The sequence below is a fragment of the Chiloscyllium punctatum genome, chromosome 39 (genome assembly GCF_047496795.1).
Source record: "Chiloscyllium punctatum isolate Juve2018m chromosome 39, sChiPun1.3, whole genome shotgun sequence".
In the NCBI taxonomy this organism is placed as follows: Eukaryota; Metazoa; Chordata; class Chondrichthyes; order Orectolobiformes; family Hemiscylliidae; genus Chiloscyllium; species Chiloscyllium punctatum.
Window position 1 is genome coordinate 14,212,541 of NC_092777.1, and position 20,970 is coordinate 14,233,510.

The 20,970-nt window shown below is 46.6% G+C and overlaps 1 protein-coding gene across 5 annotated transcripts in view; it reads right to left on the reverse strand.

Annotated features, from left to right (window-relative positions):
• LOC140463836 (caskin-2-like) overlaps positions 1-20,970 on the reverse strand; it is a 292,300-nt gene that overhangs the window by 108,193 nt on the left and 163,137 nt on the right. The window contains exon 2 of one of the 5 annotated variants that reach the window (XM_072558220.1): positions 816-894. The exons of the other annotated variants lie outside the window; for them this stretch is intronic. Coding sequence (XP_072414321.1) covers positions 816-894 — 79 coding nt within the window. The remainder of the gene's footprint in view (positions 1-815; positions 895-20,970) is intronic. 5 annotated transcript variants of the gene reach the window in all.

The window sequence follows — 20,970 nt, forward strand, 5'->3', positions numbered from 1 at the left end:
CTCCCCTCTTTGGGCCAATGTAAAATGAAGCTACAGCCACAAAGGAGACAGACACTGAGTCCTGCATGCTCTGGGATGTCACAAGGAGATAGAGATCAGAGACCTGCAGGACAGATAGCTCCGTCCAAACAGCAACAGAGAAACAAAATGAACCAACATCAGTAAATGAAGACAAGACCCGGTGAAGAACTAAAGGAAGAGATAAGAGTACAAAGCAGGAGAGAAACAGATAAAGGACAATGAGGTGCAGGAAGGGAGAAATCAAAAATCTGGAAGAAATCAATACAGGCATTTCCTATTTGTTAGATTTAATAAAGCAAACTATCATGGGTTATGGGCTTTGTTCACAGGGCCTGCGTTTTCTGCTCATCCCGAATTGCCCAATAAAATGATGGTAAGCTGCCTTCTCGAACTGCTGCATTCAATGCCAGTTAGGTACGTACTGCTAGCTAGCGGTTCAGGGATTTGCACCTAGTGCCAGGGGGAGGGGGACATGGTCCCAAATCAGGATGAAGTGTGACATCAAAGGGAACTTGCATCTGCTGCCCTTGCCCATTTGAGGTAGAGGCTTTAGATTTGGAAGGGGCAGTCAAAGGAACCGAGGCAAGTGTTGGCATTGCTTCTTGTCGGTGGCATATATTGTTGCTACTGAGTGGAGAGAGTGGATGTTGAAGGTGCTAGATGGGCTGCTTTACCCTGTATGGAGTGATTTTGGAACTGCACCCATCCAGGCAAGTGGGGAGTATTCCATCACACTCCTGACTTGTGCCTTATATATGGTGGGCAGGCTTTGGAGAGTCAGGTGAGTTACTCACTGCGGGATTCCCAACTTCTGAGCCGTTCTTGGAGCCACAGTATTGATTCTGGAGAGGTGCGAGCAATGGAATAGGTGACCTGGGATGTGGAGGAAACAGGGTAAACAAACAGCTGCCTGACTACAGTCTGCCATTAATCCGATGGCAGGACTGACGAGAGTTTCAATCCCACTGCCTCCCCTCCCCTCCCCTCCCCCAGTCCCCATACATTTCCAACAGCGCTCAAAAAGTATTAATTTCACACGTGCTACATATAAACAAACAGAAGACTTTATTTCAAATGAAAGCAAATTTCTTTGTCCCTCTCCCAGTCCCTGATCCACTTTTTATGCTGCTGAACTCCCACAGTGCAGGAATTAATGAATATCAAAAGCTTTGCTGAAATTATGGTCCTGGCATAGAAAACATGGTCCATATTGCCTCCCCTGGCTCAGAACCCCTTTGTACCCTCGGGCCCAGGACCCCCTCCTCCCTTGGCCCAGGAACCTCTCCGACCTCAGCTCAGAACCCCCTGCCCCCTCGGCTCGGGACCCCCTGCTCCCACCAGCCTGAGCACAGCAGGATGACCCCCCCTAAAGCTCCAGATCCTGGTTACTGGGCCGAGGTACTGCCACAATTACCAACACAACCACGTTGGGATTTCCCTTCTCTATTCCCTATAGCAGCTCACCTAATTGCACTGTAGGAGCCATGCCTAAACTTACTCTCTCACCGGCATCTCCATCTCACAAGATGCTGATGGTGCTGGTGAGCTCAATGGCCATCCCTAAATTTCTCTTCAGTGAATCCCCACAGATGAAACATGTTGGGGACATGTTTCGCCAGCCACAACGTTTTTAACCACAGTCCCACCCTCCACATTTTTATCAAGGAAGGCCCAGCGTAACATCATCAAATGGCGACCTATTCTAGAGATCACCCTTTTTAATAAGGCCCTAACTAAAGGCCTCCATCTGAACGGAAAGCTTCAAGGAGTTGGAACAATAGGGAAAAGCAGCTGTGTCGAAAGAAGGTGATTAAACAAGGGAATAGCGCCAAATTACAGAGCATGTTAAAAGGTGTGTGGAAGAGAAACTAAGACGATTACTTCAAAGGATATCAATAGATATTAGTGCAAGGAAAGCATAAATAGATATTAAGAGAATCGTCTTTACTCTTTCAAGAGAAAGAAATGTTTGAACTGATCAGGCAGGTGGAGCTGTGGAAACAAAGTGACCTTATTCCAAATCCAACCGAATGCCTTGATGAGCTGGGGAAAAGACCAGGAACAGCCAGGCCAAACCTCTTTCCCATGCTGCTGCTGGTTTCTTTCAGGTGACTCCTCCTTCTCACAATCTCCGATGGACTACACAAGCCACGAAAACAATGCAGCTTTGGAATTCAAATCAGCTGATTGGAGCTTTCTGTTGTCGCAGGAGAAAAATAAAGTCCTGTGGAATGGATACCCGACCTTACAATGTACCTCCCTCAGAGATTTCCTAGTCACCAAACACTTGGATTTTAAAATTTCCCACTGTCTCTTCAAATCAGTCTGTAGCCTGATTACTCCCTATTAACTCTTCAAATTCTCTGCCTTCCTCCTCCAAATCCTGCCCATCACCATGTCCACCCCCTCATGGCCCCTCCTTGACTCAAGTTCTATCTGACCACTTGGATGTGAAATGTCCTGATGTTCCTCTCCATGATCCCACGACCTGAAGGCAGTGCCTTGGCTCATTGTCTGCTGTAGTGCCACCCTGAGGCATTTCCTTTGGCAGTGATTTGAAACATGAGGAGACAGGCTGAAGACCACCAGAATGGAAACTAACCCTGTGCTGCAGGTTGGAGTGCAGGTTCGTAGTTCCTTGAGAGTGGAGTCACAGGTAGACAGGATAGTGAAGGTGGTGTTTGGTACAGTTGCCTTTATTGGCCAGTGCACTGAGTACAGTTGAGAGGTCACATTGCGGCTGTACAGGACATTGGTGAAGCCACTGTTGAAATACTGCATTCAATGCTGGTCTCCCTGCCATAGGAAGGATGTTGTGAAACTTGAAAGGGTTCAGAAAAGATTTACAAAGATGTTGCTAGGGTTGGAGGATTTGAGCTATAGGAAGAGGTTGAACAGGCTGGGGCTGTTTTCCCTGGAGCGTCAGAGGCTGAGGGGTGACCTTAAGAGGCTTATAAAATCATTAGGGACAGGACAGGGTGAAGAGATAAGGTCTTTTTCCCAGGATAGGGGAGCCCAAAACTAGAGGACATAGGTTTAGGGTGAGAGGGGAAAAGATTTATCAGGGACCTAAGGGGCAAGTTTACAGAGGGTGGTGCGTGTATTGAATGAGCTGCCAGAGGAAGTGATGGAGGTTGGTATAGTTACAACATTTAAAAAGGCATCTGGATGGGTATATGAATAGGAAGGAAGGGTTTAGCAGGATAGGGGCCAAATGCTGACAAATGGGATGAGATTAATTTAGGATATTTGCTCGGCATGGACAAGTTGGACTGAAGGGTCTGTTTCCGTGCTGTCCATCTCTGTGACTCTATGCTGGCATCGTTCTGAGTTATGTGCTAGTCACTGATCCAACCAAGCTAACATGTACCTGCTTACTGTGACAGTAACGGTGCTGATATTAACCCGACATTCTGCACCTGTTTTCTATCATTTGCTTTCTTATCTAATTCACAGTCCCAACCAGCACACCATATCGACAGAGAAACACAGCAAATAAAAAGCCCATCATTCACACCCTCTGGAAGCCACAAAAGCCACAAGTCTAAAGATCTCACAGAAGGCACCCTTTATGACATCTTGGCAGCCAGCCAAAAGACTCCAGCATGCACGTTTCATCCAAACTTTAATTACTACGCTCCCATCCAGCCCAACTCTGTGGTTCCTGCCTGATTATAAATCAACCTCTCTTTAAGGGTTCGTGTTTTATCTTAACTTAATTGTAACCACAGGTTGTAACAGGCAATTATCCCACCAACTTTTCCGTCTCCCGAGTCGTGTCTGTTCTTATCCCTGCCTTTGGATAAAGGATGAGAAGTGTTTTACAAGAGCACTGATTCTTGATCCTTATCATGTTGTTGCAACAAGCCCCGAGTTTAGTCTCTTGCCAAGCCCTTTGGGCCTCTTATCTCTGGCAGGCAATAGACAAGAATTTGTTTGGGTTGATAAGGTAACTCCACACTGATGCCCCAACATTTACCTGTCACCTGAGAAACAGAAGAATGGAAATTCTGGTGTGTGAGGGGCGGGCAGGTATGGGTGGGAAATTTTGGCACATTCCCTGCCAGACGGTGGGATAAAATAGGTCGGGTTCCCATTTCTCAAGGGTTCCCCTTCAACTGTGGACTTGCCTGCACTCCGATGTCTAATGTTTGTGCTGAGGCAGCAGCATGGGGTGCTAGGGGTGTTGTCTCAATAGCACTACAGACCCACAGGGCTTTAAGGAGGCCTCAATATTACAGGAGTTATAGAGTCGTACAGCAAGGAAACTGACCCTTCGGTCCAACCAGTCCATGCTGACCAAGTTTCCCAAACTCAAACTAGTCCCATCTGCCTGCATTTGGCCCATATCCCTCTAAACCTTTCCAAATCCATGTCCCTGCCTGAGCCCATCTCTTCCACCTCCTCCGACAGCTCAATCCAGACATGCACCACCTTCTGCGTGAAAAGGTTGCCCCTCAGGTCCCTTTTAAACCTTTGCCCTTCCCTTAAAATTATGCCCTTGTGTTCAGAACTGCCCTACCCTCATGGACCCTAGCCTCTGCTAAGCACCTTATCTATTCCCCTCATGACTTTTTAAACAGCTGTAAAGTCACCCCTCAGCCTTTTTCTCCTTATTCATTTATAGGATGAGAGTATCCCTGGCTAGGCCAGCAGTTATTGCCCATCCCTAATTGCCCAGAGGGCAGTTAAGAGTCAACCGCATCACTGTGGGTGAGGTCAGACTGGGTAAGGACAGCAGCTTCCTTCCCTCAAAGGCATGACTGAACCTGGTAGCATTTCCCAAGAATCTCTAATGGTTTCATGATCATCATGGACTCTTACTTCCAAATATCTACTGAATTCAAATTCCATCATCTCCAGTGGCGGGATTTGAACCCAGGGCCCCAGAACATCACCTGGGTATCTGGATTAACAGTCCTGTAAATGGTCCTGCAGTAGGCCATTACCTCCTCCTATGCTCCAGCGAAATCTGGCCCAGCCTATCCAGCTCTCTTTGTAACTCAAACCCTCCAGTCCTTACCAGTAGCCTGTTGTAACCCGAGGGGCCATGACAACAGCGCAGTTATTTTTTTGTTGCTTCAGTGCTTACCAACTGTGAGGTGATGTCTTGCTCCCCTGACTTCCAACTTTTCACAAAAGGCAGTACAGCCATGTTACTCTGCTGCAGTAACGGTGTCTAAACATCTTGCCTTAAATATTCTTGCTGGCTGGCGGCTGCGACTGGTTAGGACTGGGCTCTGCCTGTGACCTGGAACTTTCTTTGCACTGTATAAAACAATGCTCATGAAAGGGTTAATGCTGGAGCCTGCACTCAGCTCGGACAATGTGGCATGGTCCTGGATGGAGAGTGGAGTAGCTAGATTCCCTCTAACTTGCCAGTCATCAATGTCCCGCGAGGGACAAATCTAATTCCTCCATGTAATCAGTCTCTCCTGCAGCTCTGAGCTCCATCTCCTTACAGTTCCCCCACATCCCTGCCTACAGAGGCTCAGGCCTTGCACTGTCTGTCTTCATTGTGACCACAGCTTTATCTCACATTAGCTTTTAATGTGAGAAGTAACCAGAATGGAACAGAGATAACAGTCCAATCCCAACACTGAACTGGAAGTTAGCTCACTCACACTACAGTCCAGGCACAGCATCCTGGTGGGGAGTTGAATGTGTCAGCGTACACCGACTGACGCAGAACATCTGGACAGCTGTATGGCTGGCTGTGCAGGAGCCCCATCGGGGTCAGCACTGTCATCTCCAGCTCCTGTTAATCCCAGTCATGATGCCTCACAGGCCAATGTAACTTGCACCTATAGCTGCCATGTGACAAACTGCACCGCGTCATTAAAACAAGCGTAGCCTCTTGGTAAAACACAGACGGCAGGTCAAAGGGTGTCCTCATGGACCTACTCCTGGTCCTAGCTGACGTAACCATCAGCAAGTCCAGGCCGTGGTGGGATTCCATCCCTACTGCCTGTCTCACTACTCTGACTACGTTTGTGCCTGTGTTCTTACAGCGCGAGCACACGGAGGCCAGCTACTACACGGAGGCTGTTAGAGGGGAGTGGGCATCATAGGGCTGCACTGCATTATTGCCCCTTCCAACAACATTTTTATTTAATCCCCTCTCTCACCCTAAAGCAGTTATTTGCTTCATAATTCTGAGTTGGTTAATGAGTAACACACACCCATATAATGTCCGTGCGCACACACACTCGCATGCACTCACTCTCACACGTACATATATGACAGTCACACACATATGATGTTTGTATACACAAATCAGAAGTTTGAACACATGTACAGACAGATTCAAGAACAGCTTCTTCCCCACTGTTATCAGAAGTTTGAATGGAGTCTCTAATGTTAATTTCTCTCTCTCTGCATCTTCTTGGCAGCTGTAACACTGTATCCTGCACTCTGTTCTGTTACCCTGATTCACTTGTATGGTACGATCTGCCTGTAAAGCACATAGGACAGCACTTTCCACTGTAATCAGTACATGGGACAATAATAAATCAAATCAAATACACACACGTTTGCACATACAACACACTTGCGCACAGACACACTCTCAAATACACACAACTCACATACAACATACACAGTGGCACAGCAGTTAGCACTGCTGCCTCACAGCGCCAAAGACCTGGGTTCAATTCCCGCCTCAGGCGACTGACTGTGTGGAGTTTGCACATTCTCCCTGTGTCTGCGTGGGTTTCCTCCAGGTGCTTCGGTTTCCTCCCACAGTCCAAAGATGTGCAGGTCAGGTGAATTGGCCATGCTAAATTGCCCGTAGTGTTAGGTAAGGGGCAAATGTAGGGGTATGGGTGGGTTGCACTTCGGCGGAGCGGTGTGGACTTATTGGGCCGAAGGGCCTGTTTCCACACAGTAAGTAATCTAATCTAATACATCGTTGAGAGTGTGTAGCTGGAAAGACACAGCAGGCCAGGCAGCATCCGAGGAGCAGGAGAATTGACATTTTGGGCATAAGCCCTTCATCAGGACACACACCCATATAATGTGTGCATGCGCACACACACTCGTGAGCACTCACTCACTCTCACACGTACATTTATGACACAGTCACATACATGTTTGTATGCACAAATCAAAAGTTTATACACACGTACACGTATGCCCAAACCAACATAAGCCCTTCACAACACACATACCCAAAATAGTGCCTAAGAAAGGATATACTTTCTTTGAGGGAGTCTGGCAGAGGATTACTAGGCTAATTCCAAAGATGGCAGGTCTGAGGAGAGATTGATTTGACTGGGCCTGTATTCACGAGAGTATAGAAGGATGAGAGGGGAGGGTTTGATTGAACTGTATAGCATTTCTAACAGAGCTGCACGGACTAGATGCAGTGAGAATTTTTTCTGGTTGGAGGAGTCTGGAACCAGGGACAATCATCTCAGAACATGGGGTAGACCATTTCGGAGTGAGATGAGGAGAGGTTTCTCTACTCAAAGAATAACGACCCTGTGAATTCACTACCAGAGTAGCCTGTGGAGCCGAGTCACTGAATGTATTTAAGAAAAAGATAGTTACATTTTTTGACACCAAGGAGACTGGGGAGAAAGCAGGAATATAAGACATAAGACCATAAGACATAGGAGTGGAAGTAAGGCCATTCGGCCCATCGAGTCCACTCCGCCATTCAATCATGGCTGATGCGCATTTCAGCTCCACTTACCAGCGTTCTCCCCGTAGCCCTTAATTCCTCTAGACAACAAGAAACACTGATGGAGGAATTGAAGGCGGGTTTACAACTGTGACAGCAGGATCAATGTATTACTGTGGGAGGAAATGACATATGACATTGAGAGAAATGAATAGCAGAACAGGCTTGATGGGCCACATGGCTTACTCCTGCTCCTAATTTCTACATTTCTATGTTTAATTAATAATGATTAAGCTTCCCCACTGCATCAGCAGGTAAATGAACTATGTAATGTCAAACCAGCAAGATGCCAGGTCTTTGCTGATGTGTCGCTTGGACAATAGCCCCTCAACATTAAGCTGAAAGATTCAGAGGCTATTTCCCCATTGGCCTACAGCCAGGCGGTTGCTCAGTGATGAGACCAGCTCTTCAGAGGCTGGAGGAGCAGGGGTGGGGGGGAAGGGGGGAACAAAGTGAGCTATTTCCGAATCCTTCAGAATTTGGTCTCTTGATGGGATCATGCGCTTCCCCAGTAGCCCCTGGCGATGGATGCAGGTAAAGGTGTGAACATTGATCCATTGTACATCGGGAGTTGCACGTCTACATGAAGGGCCATGTCAGTCTGGTAAACACCCACGGACAGAGGAAGAACCAGGAGCCAGAGAGTCTTCCACATCAGCTTACTCTTCTGCAGAGATCTTGATAGAGTTTAGATTAGAGTGGTGCTGGAAAAGCATGGCAGGTCAGGCAGCATCTGAGGAGGTTCAGTCAGTGGGCAAAAGGTTGGCAAACAGAGCATAATGTGGGAAAATGTGAAAGTTATTCATTTTGGATGGGAGAACAAAAGAACAGAATACTATTTAGACGGAGAAGACCTGCAGAAAGCTGCAACACAAAAGGACTTGGGGATAATTGTATGTGAAACACAAAGCTCACACACAGACAATCAGGAAGACGAATGGAGTACTGGCCCTTATTTCAAAGGGGTTGGAATATAAGAACAGGGAAGTCTTACTGCAACTGTACAAGGTGCTGGTAAGACCACATCTGGAGCACTGTGAGCAATTTCCTTCCCCTTATTTAAGGGATTATACTTTCACTGGATGAAAGTGTGGACTGCAGATTCTGGAGATTAGAGTGGTGCTGGAAAAGCACAGCAAGTCAGGCAGCATCCGAGGAGCAGGAAAATCAACGTTTCGGGCAGGAAGGTGATTAGATTAGATTCCCCTACAATGTGGGAACAGGCCTTCTGGCCCAACACGTCCACACCGACCCTCCGAAGAGTAACCCACCCAGACCCATTTACCCCTGACTAATGCACCTCACACTATGGGCAATTTAGCATGGCCAATTCACCTGACCTGCACATCTTTGGATTGTGGGAGGAAACCAGAGCACCCGGAGGAAACCCACGCAGACACAGGGAGAATGTGCAAACTCCACACAGACAGTCGCCTGAGGCTGGAATTGAACCCAGGTCCCTGGCGCTGCGAGACTGCAGTGCTAACCACTGAGCCACCATGCCACCCCATCATTTCACTGGAGGCAGTTCGGAGAAGGTTCATTAGGATAATCCCCGGTTTGGACAGTCTATCTTAGGTGTAAAGGCTAAACAGGTTGGGACTCTACTCCCTGGAGTTTAGAAGAATTAGAGATCACCTCATTGAAACATCGAGGTTTAGTAATGGGGTAAATGCTGAGAGAATGTTTCTCCCCATGGGAGAGGCTAAAACCAGATGGTGTAGTCTCAGAGTAAAGGGGTACCAATTTAATACTGAGATGAGAAGGAATGTCTTCTCTCAAAGGGTTAAGCGGCTTTGGAAATCCTTAGCACAGACAGCTGTGGGGGGCAGGCTCCTTGTGTATATTTATGACTGATCAGTTGGTGAATCAGGGTCACAAGAAAGGCTAGGAAAGTAGGTATGAGGAATGTTGGAGCAGGGTCAAGGGGCCAAATGGCCTACTCCTGTTCCTATTTCTTATGGCCTTACTCACAAAATCACTCCAAAAATAAACTCACGGAAGAGACTGATTTTCCCTCTCGGGCTGCTGACAACTCTGAGGACATTCTCTCTACTACCCCAAATGCCTGAGGGCTGCTCCAATCCACTACCCCTCCAGTCAGAAGACAGCTGCAGCCAACGCCCAGCATTGCTGGGCAGGAGGTCTGCTTCTGTGACCCCCTTGTATCAATTAGAGGTAGTACACACACAACACATTCCCCCACCCCCATTTCCACTTTGCCACCCACCCACCATAAACCAAAGCCTTCTGGAACATTGAAGAAATCAGCAGCAGAAATCAAAATCAGAAGCCACTAAACAAACTTGCTGTGTACACGTTGGTCACTGCCAAACAGACCTCAGCACTTGGCCAATCCTATTCCCCAGCACAGCACTGTGACCCTGCCTGTCAAAGATCATTACACACACACAGTCAGTTACACTGTCAATGACTGGCATCCTCCGCTCCAACACCCATCTCCCGGCTTCCTGTTTTTCAGGCATCGCTCCCCACACATTCACTGACTGACAAAAATCCGCAAGTTGTGTGAAACCAGGAAATCCCCTCCTTAACAACATTGTGGGTTAACCTGCAGCACATGGACTGCAGTGGTTCAAGAAAGCAGCTCACGAGGGATGGGTAATGAATACCAACCCAGCAAGCGCTTCCCACATCCGACAAGTAAATTGAAAAACCATCAGTGCACCTCATCTACTCCCTCAGGATGACCTGCAAACCCACCTTCTAACTAGTGTCCCAGATAGAACAACCTCCCTTCGCAAGATCCACCAGCAGGCATCCTTTGGATCAAGGAATGGGGGACACGGAAAATCACCAATAAGTTCCTTATGACAAGGCCCATCTGTTGAACGGCACACTTTGATCTTCCACAGAGAGTCATCCTTGTTAAACAGGCTCAGGACAAGTTAGGGCCCTGGGGCAGCTAACCTCGAGCACTGGACCCCAGTGAAAACGTTTGTGCACAACGTTCTCTCTACTGATTAACTGGGACCACCTCAAACTATCTGCATTCACTAAAGAAATAACTTTGTTGAGTCACAGAGTCACACAGCACAAAAACAAACCCTTCTGTCTAACACATCCATGCCGAACATAATCCCAAACTAAACTAGTCCCACCTGCCTCTCCTGGCTCACATTCCTCCAAAACATTCCTATTCATGTCCTTAACCAAATAAGGGCATGTACCCACACCCACCACTTCCTCTCTAAGTTCATTCCACACACTAACCCCTTCTGCAAACAATTTGCCCTTCTTCATTTTTAAATCTCTCTCTTCTCATCACAAAAATATGCCCCATAGTCTTGAAATTCCCTATCATAGAGAAAAGACAACTACCATTAACCCTGTCCATGCCCCTCATCATTTTATGAACCTCTATAAGGTTCAACCTTCGAAATAAGGTGAAATAAGTCCCAGTCCCACCAGCACCATCCCCCACCTTTTCCTCCATTACATTGAAGACTGTATCAGTGCCACTGCATACTCCCATGAGGAGGCTGAACAGTTCATCAACTTAACTAACACCTTCCACCCTGACCTTAAGTCTATTTCAGACACCTCCCTCCCGTCTCCATCTCCAAAGCATTATCCTCCACCATTTCCGCCACCTACACTCAGACCCCACCTCAGGTATATTTTCCCTCTCCATCCCTATCTGCATTCCACAGAGACCGCTCCCTCGCTGACTCCCTCGTTAGGTCCATGCCCCCCACCAGCCCACCCTACAACCCCGGCACCTTCCCTTGCGAGAGGTATAAAACCTGCGCCCACACCTCACCCCCTCAACTCCATCCAAAGCCCCAGAGGATCCTTCCACATCTGGCAGAGATTTTCCTGCACATCAAAACACCTCATCTGCTGTGTCTGTTGCTCTTGATGTGGTCTCCTCTACATTGAGGAGACAGGATGCCCACTCAGAGCGTTTCTGGGCACATCTCTGGGACATGCGCACCAAACAACCTCACCGTCCTGTGGCTGACCACTTCAACTCTCCCTTTCCAATCCACCAAGGGTACGTAAGTCCTGGGTCTCCTCCACCGCCAAATCCAAGCCATCTGATGACTGGAGGTAGAACACCTCACCTTCCACCTTGGGAAGCTTCAACCACATGGCATCAACATCAACTCCACCAGTTTCCAAATCACCCCACCCTCATCCCAGATCCAACCCTCCAACTCGGCAGTACTCTCTTGACCTGTCCATCTTCCTTCCCACCTATCCACTCCACCCTCCCCACCAACCTATCACAATCACCTCCTTCCCTGCATGTACATATCGCCTTCCCAGCTACCTTGCCCCAGCCGCACTTCCAACCTCCTATTTACCTCTCAGCTCCCTTCCCCCCACCCCCCCAACATTCCTGATAAGTACTCGAAACGTCAACTCTCCTGCTCCTTGGACACTGCCTGACCTGCTGCGCTTTTCCAGTGCCACCCTTTTCAACTCTGACTCTCCTGCATCTGCCATCCTCACTTTCTAAATCCCAGCCTGTCTTTATAACTCAAACCTTCCATACCTGACAAACATCCTGGTAAATCTCTTCTGAACCCTCTCTGGCTTAACAATATCCTTCCTATAACTGGGCAAACAGAACTTGACACAGTATCCACAGAAGAGCCCTCACCAATATCCCAGTACAACCTCAACAGTAAAGATCGCCAGCTCGTCCAGCAGTAAATTGGTGAAGAAGCTGCCCTCCTCCTTAACAATGGGACCTGGACAAAGAGAGGCCAGATTGTGAGCAGAGTTTGAATGAAATCCTTTTCCTGCTTCTAAAAGTCAATTCCATTTCAAGGTCGCTCCAGGTTGAAACTGCTTGGTCACCTGATGAATAAACTATTTTGCCCTTGTGGTCTTGTTGGACAAAAGTTTAACATGATTTCAGAGATGTTGATCAATTTCTTTTCCCTTTAACCCCTCATTAAATTCAGAGTTGGGTACAGGGGGAAGACAGTTCCATTGCTGTCACTCACAGGCCTTGGCCCCTCCCTGCCCGATTCTATTTTGATGCCTTTTGATACTCTCTTCCCTGGATTTGAGCTTGGAGACAAAGTCGGGAGCTGCGATGAGCTGGATAAATGCTGTCCATTGTTCTCCCAGGAGCTTCTCACAGCCCAGCTCTGTCCTCAAAGGTTGAACTGTCAGCCAGAGGGGCTGGGAACTAGGCCGACACAGGAGTGCTTGAATACTCTGTGCTTTTCTTTGAGAGCAGGAGAGAGACAAGAGAGGCAGACAGAGGGACAGGGAGTTTGGCCATTTCCCATTACCTCACCATCACGACGGCTTTCAGAGCTATAGAGAGCGCAAGGGAGGGCAGAGGAGAAACAGAACAGCGGGATAAAGAAAGGGCAACGTTAAGCAAAGAAAAAAAGAGAAACAGTGACAGGAAGCTAAAAAGAAAGAAAGACAAAGAGCAAATCACAGAAACAAGTTGCATCTTTCATTAACGCAGGATGCCCCATAATGTTTTCAAGATAATCAAATAGTTCCTGAGGAACTGTCCATGTCATAACTCAAAAAGGCACGACAACCAATCTGTACCAAAGTCTCAAAGATCACTGAGATAATGTGAAAGATAGATATGGATCAAAGACAATGGGGAGAACATCCTTGTTCTCTGAGCTAGTGCCATAGGAAATGTTCTGTTCACCCTTCAGAGCAGACAGGGCCTGGGTTTAGTGTCTGATCTGAAAGATGACACTTCCCCACGCAAAACTCCATGATAAGACTGCACTAGACCATCAGGTTGACGAATAGAATTAAAAGCCCAGGCATTACTTGTCACTGTGCTGTCAGTCAATGAGTTTAAAGTGCCTGTATTTACACACCATCCTTACAAAGTTAAATTCCAAAAGATTTTGAGAGAGTACCACAGTTCCAGGGAGTAAGTACAGTAGCCTGAACACACGCACCAGCCTGAACACACGCACCAGCCGGTTTCAAAACAGTTTCTACCCTACTGTTAGAATACGGAATGGACTCACAAACCCTTGACATTCGCCTGTACCTGTGTTTTTGTTTTTGCCGCTGTTTACCTATTATTTACTATCTATGTTACTTAACTCTGGGATCTGTCTGGATTGCTCACAAGACAAAGCTTTTCACTGTGACACATGACAATAAATTCAATTCCATTTAATTCATGAAACTGACATCAATACATCCACTGTCTGTGCCAATTCCAATACCTTGGTCCTAGCGGATGATTTGGGCTCCAACATCAGCTACCAGAAGACCCCAAACTCTCTTCCCAAACTGCTTCTTCATCAAGCTGAATTCCTGACTGGAACAGCTCAGGAAATTCAATAGACTGTTGAGTACATAAAATAATAACAGCTTTACAAAATACTTTTGAAATCAAGAATTTTATACTTTTACCTTGATGTAAGTTCATAATTATATACTGAATATTCCAATGCAGCTTACTGCAGTTCTGTTCTTGACGATATCTGAGGATGCATTAATTTTGGAAGTGTTAAAATGGGGTGACATTGGAAAATAATTTGGAACGTTTTAGGCAGCTGCAGTAACTTACAAAGCTCTGGGCTTGAATTAGTTTGACTGGTGCAGAGATTGCTTTGAAAGCAGAGAGCCCACGTTTAAATTGTCCCAAAATACAGCATGCAGTGCAGGGACTTCATGAGGTAATGACGGGAACAGCAAATATGACAAATTCTATTCTGTTGTCTGTAAAAATAACATGTAGATCTAACACTGTACTTCCTGACAGTAATTAGCAGGGGAAAGACAGGCTAGTTTACCCCTTGCTTTTTGTCCAGGATCTGAAGAACCATAGCCACTGAGGTGAACACACTCACTTCCAACACCTTGAGAGTTCACCTCAATAGGATCTGCTCCACAGCAGATAAGAGCTTAGTTAGCTAAATACTGTTTGTTTAGGTCTCTCATGCTTGCTTGAAAATATCACACCATCCTCCCCTCTCCTGCGCACCACACTGACAACTGTCTGAAGGAAAATCTCACCACACTGTTTAAAAACCACAGCCCCCAGGCACCTCCGAACCGCACGCTAGGAGAGTGACTGGAGAAAAGGAACACCATTATGCTGCTGTCTCAGCTTGTGCTGTCTCAATGTAGACTACTTTGAATTCCACTCTACAAGCTGCAACCTGACTACATCCTACCTCACTCGCTTAAGCTGATATCTAAGCTCTGATAGACATCAGATAAACAGTAGCCTAAAAAAGAAATGCCCAACTACAAATCTGTAAACAAGCCATTGCTCAACAGATCCTAGAAACTTGGAGTTCTGCACCACCAGGAGGAGAGAGCAGAAAGGTAGCGGGGACAGATGTGAAGTTTAACTCGGTAGGAAAATCAGAAATGCATTCCTGCAACAGTGAGAGATTGGAAAGTGTTGATGTCCAAAGGGAGCTGGGTAACTTGGATCATGTATCACTGAGAATTAACATAAAAGATGCAGCAAGCAATTTGGAAGGAAAATGGCACATTGGCCTTCATCACAAGAGGACTGAAGGAGAGCAGTAACAACGCCCAACTGCAGTTGTATAGAACCTTGGTGAGATCACACCTCAAATATAGTGCACTGTTTTAGTTTCCTGAGTTTGCCATCAAGTGAGTTCAACAAAAGTTCACAGGACTGATTGCTGGGATAGTGGGTTTGTCCTGTGAGGAGAAATTGGGAGACGGTGTCTGTACTCTCTTGAGTTAAGAAGAATGAGAGGTGATCTCACTAAAACATGAAAGATTCGTACAGGGTTGTGACAGGATCTGTCCCAGTCTGTGCACTCCAGAACCAGGGGACACAGTCTCAGAGTGACACATGGATTACATTCAGCTAAGAGATCGATGGATTTCTAGATATTAAATATATCAAAGATATGGGAACAATGTGCAAAAATGGCATTGAGAAAGAACAGCCATGCCTTTGTCGAATGGCAGAACAGACGTGATAAGGAATAGCCATTCAGCCTATGTCTCTACTTGCCCATCGTACCATCCCAGTCCCTCTTCCCAACTTCCCTTACCCATGACACTTTTATTATTCAAATTCTTCCTTTTAAAAGCTATTACAGATTCAGCCTTCTCCACTGTTTCTGTTCAAAGTGCTCCTGTTTGAGGAAAAACATTTCTGCCTCACTCTCGTTTTGCTCCAATTATTAAAGGCCCTCAGTCTTTTAAACACCCTCAGTAAGTGTCTCCCTAATCGGCTCCGTCCTTTCTCATTTTGATACATCCGCATTAAGGCTTCAGCAGAGTTGCCTGCAGTAGACAGACAATGCCCAAGGAGTCCAAATATTACTACTTAAACTTTAACTAAAATATAAACTTGCCCATTTGTGAAGTCCAATCTATACTGTTCGTTACAACAAGCAACCAGACTGGTCTGAATGAAGACTAAAGACTTGCATTGCTATTTCACTCTCTCCTTCCATATTTCCCATGTCATTGCCTGTGTCCACATAAGAATTTTGATGAGGATTCAGTTTAGTTTATTCAAAAGACAACATGTCCTCAAACCTGCACTGACCAGTCGGCCTGCATTGTCATGCCTCAGCCAGGGCTCAGCTGACTGCATGCTCAATCAGGACTGACCCTCCAGTACAGTGCCAGTAGGAAGGTGCACTGTCAGAGATACTGTTCGAGTGAGATATTAAATGAGGCTCCCATCTACCTGCTCAGATGGATGTAAACATTCCCATGGCAACATTTCCAATCAGAGCAGACAAGCTATTCCTGGCATCCTATTCAATATTTATCCCTCAATCAACATGACATTATCTGGTCTTTATCACATTTGCATTGTGCGCAGATTGCCTGTTGTATTTCCTCCATTGCACTGTCCCTGTCTTTCAGCAAGTGTTTCATTAGCCGCAATGTGCTGAGAGATCAGTGGTTGTATAAAAGTGGTGTACAAATGCAGATCTTTCCTGTTTATATTCATCAGCGCTTAACACTCAATGCCGTGTTGTTTTAAAATGCACTTGCTGCTTTAATCAGGGAAACGTGGCGGCCCATATGTGCAGAGTGCAATCCCACACAAAAAAAACCAAACTTAATTGGCCTAACAATCCGTTTTACAAATGTTGATAAAAAATAAATAGTGGCTGGGATACAAGACAGAAATTCCCTTTCTCACCTGCGATAATTACTGTGTTCACCTAAGGAGGTGGATGAGGATTAAGTTTAATGCATCACACAAAAGACTATGTTTCTCAGTCGCGCTCTGGAGGGTCAGGCTGGATGGTGCATTCAAGTTTCTGTGCCCAGCAGCAGGGCCTGAACTGGGCTTATGCCCGAAACGTCGATTCTCCTGCTCCTTGGATGCTGCCTGACCTGCTGCGCTTTTCCAGCAACACATTCTCAGCTCTAGTGAAATAACCTGGTGAGGCTAAGAGGAGAAGTGCAACCACAGCTGGAAGACAGGAGGAGAATGCTGGGAATTAACTGGTAAAGCCAGGGGTATCTGCTGTAGAGGGCAGTCCTCCATATTGGCCCAGGGGTGTAGTCATTGATAAACTGTGGACACCCAGTTCTCTCCTTCCAGCAGTTTAACAAGTCGAGGCCGAGCCTGGGCTCAAGCAACAGAAAAAGAGCAATTTATGATTTCAATTTTAAATTAATGGTGTGGTCACTGTACAATTGAACTGACTGCCTTTCCCTGCTGGAACACAGTGACATTGCACCACTGCCCAACGGTGTACAAGGAAAGTACAAACACCCCTTTAAACATCAGATCGCTGGGATTCCTAACTCATGACACAAGACTTCTTACGGGTTTGTTATTCATCCACCTTGACACAGTGAGCAGGAACAGACTCGCGGCTCGGCTTAAACCCTGTCAATTGAATTGCGGACGGTGTGCTTTCGTGAAATATTTTCAAATCTGAGTCATTCACTTCAGGCAGCAGTTCACAGACAGACAGCACTGCCTCATCTCCCTGAATCACCATCAGCAAACTGCTGTCTCCCACGAGGACAAGCTGTCGATCAGGCTCGGGGTAAACCAAATGCAAGAAGAAACTTTAAGGCAGCACTGCAATAAACAAAGACAGCCCAAACACCTTCAGAGCAAATTAATTACACTTTGGTGCAAAGGTACATTAGTCAGAAACATACATACAAGACCCCATGGCTCAATGTTAACGAATAGTCTTTTCCCTAGGATGGGGAAAATCAAGACGAGGGGACACCTTTTTAAGGTGAGAGAGGAGAGAGATTTAAAAAAGACGGCAGGGGGGCATATTTTTTTACACAGAGTTTGGTTCACGTATGGAATGAACTTCCTGAGAAAGTGGTGGATGTGGGCACAGTTACAACATTTAAAAGATATTTGGATAGATACATGAGTAGGCAAGTTCTAGAGGGATATAGAGCTGAAAATGTGTTGCTGGAAAAGCGCAGCAGGTCAGGCAGCATCCAAGGAACAGGAGAATCGACGTTTCGGGCATAAGCCCTTCTTCAGGAAGAAGCCCTTCCTGAAGAAGGGCTTATACCCGAAACATCGATCCTCCTGTTCCTTGGATGCTACCTGACCTGCTGCGCTTTTCCAGCAACACATTTTCAGCTCTGATCTCCAGCATCTGCAGTCCTCATTTTCTCCTAGAGGGATATAGGCCAAAAGCTGGCAGATGGGACTAGTGTAGCTTGGGATTACATTCGGTATGGACTGATTGGACCAAAGGGTCTATTTCTATGCTGTATGACTCTATGAGCAAGGGGTTGTTCCCAGTGTGTGTGAAATGCCTTGAATGACACCACCAAGATAGATAATCCAGTCATCACACACTAATGTTTGTGGGATCTTGTTGTGCACAAATGTGGTGGCACACACCCCCTACTTGCAATGGTGGCTACATGTTAAGAAGCAATTTATTACTGAATCAGTCGTGGTTCAGTTGGAAGTGCACCTGCCCTCATACCATAAGGCTGAGACTTACTGTGGGGTTGAGGAATAAAACTCCAGGCCCTCACTCCAGTGTAGATTAGATTAGATTAGATTAGATTCTCTACAGTGTGGAAACAGGCCCTTCGGCCCAACAAGTCCACACCGCCCCTCCGATGAGTAACCCACCCAGACCCATTCCCCTACCATATATTTACCCCTGACTAACACACCTAACAATGTGGGCAACTTAGCATGGCCAATTCACCTGACCTGCACATCTTTGGATTGTGGGAGGAAACCAGAGCACCCGGAGGAAACCCACGCAGACACGGGGAGAGTGTGCAAACTCCACACAGACAGTCGCCCGAGGCTGGAATTGAACCTGGCTCCCTGGTGCTTTGAGGCAGCAGTGCTAACCACTGTAGTACCAAGGGACTGCTGCATTGTCAGATGAGACATGAAACCATAGTTCCAACTTCCTGCTCAGGTGGATTTTAAAGAAGACCATGACACCATTTTGAAAAACAGCAAGGAAGTTATGCCGGGAATTATGGCCAATATTTATCCCTCGATCAACAACATTTTTAAAAATTATCTCATCATTATCACACCATTTGTGGGAGCTTGCTGTGAGCAAATTGATTGCCATGTTTCCCACATTTTAAACAGTGACTACCCATCAAAATTATTTCATTGACTGGAAAGTACTTTGAGGTGTCTGGCGATTGTGAGAAATTCTACATAGTATTTTTCAATTTCTTTTTAAGTACTCTCAGGGGCTAACACTGCTCTATAAATGTAAAATTAAAAAAAAATATTCTTACCCTATTCCTTTATGTGTTGGAGAGGAAGAGGAGCTCAATTCCAGCTGGTCAGGCTGGTACATGTCAGGAAACAAGTCTGCAAGTGAAGATCTAACACTCTCAGGCTACACTCATACAGGCAGGTGATGAACTCATGGTATTATCGCTGGACCATAATTCAAGACCCAGGTCACGTTCTGGGACCTGGGCTCAAATCTATGAAACTGTTGTCGATCGCCAGGAATAACCTTGCCACCTTTACCCGATCTACATGTAACTCCAGACCCAAGGTAATGTGGCTGATTCTTAACTCCCCTCTGGGCAATTAAGAATGGGCAATAAATGGCGGCCTGGCCCAAATCTCGTGAGTCGATACAATCCCATCAGCTGCAGTGAGAGGGTAGACACTGAGAGATTGTTCTTGTCGATGGGGAATCTAAAACACAGGATGCAGTCTCAGGATAAGAGAATGTTTATTTCGGAAAAACAGGAGGAGTAGGGTTGTGAATCCTTTGGAATTTTCTCTCCTAAAGGGTTGCCAATGCCCCAGTCACTGTGGCCAATGAAGGAATATGGGAAGTAGATGAGGAAATGGAATTGAATCAGATTGACCCAGATTATTTTGATTGGCCAAGCAGGTTCACGGGACATAATAGTTTACTTACCCCTGCGATAATGACATATATCCATGCAAAGTCCCTCTTTTCCTAATCTCCGCAGCCCCACCTCCCAAAGGAGCTCAGAATCTGCCACTACTCCTCTGTTCTCTTGACTGACAATCAATGACAGACAGCCACAAATGTTCTTTCCAAGGTGGCTCAGTGGTTAGCACTGCTTCCTCAACGCCAGAGACCCAGGTTCGATTCCAGCTGTAGGCAACTGTCTGTGTGGAGTTTGCATGTTCTCCCTCTGTCTGCATGGGTTTCCTCCCACAGTCCAAAGATGTGCAGGTCAGGTGAATTGCCCATTGTGTTAGGTGCATTAGTCAGAGGGAAATGGGTCTGGGTGGGTTACTCTTCAGAGGGTGGGTGTGGACTTGCTGGGCCGAAGGGCCTGTTTCCACAGTGTAGGGGAATCTAATCTAATCTCCTGCCCTGCTGTCTCCCAGCACTGATTCAGCTAACCAGGGCCCCATAGCAGAGAGATTAATCAGAACCACCAGTCCCGTCTGGTCTCTGCTGCAGTTGGAGTCCTGCAGACAGATGTCAGCACATTGACTGGTTTGTTCAGCAGCTGTCCTGGCTGCTTACAGCGCATTCCCACATCTGCAGTGAAACATGGGAACTGCAGCTGCAGCCCAGACCCTGTCCCAGCTGCTGAGGGAAAGCAGCCAGCAAGCCTCCAGGGCAGGCTCTCTTGCTCTCTGGGTCATTCCCATTTCCAAACGAGGTTAACGAGCGGTTAGCAGTTCCTCTTGACAGGTTCAACTTCTTCGCAAAGTGCACCCAATAACTGCAGTCTGGAGCTCTTTAATTTTGTTTTTAGCCTGGCCATGCATGCAAGATCATTTCAAAGGCTGGACTGAATGGTGCCACTGTGACATTCTGAAAACGAATCATATTGGACTCTGTTTCCCGCTCCACAGA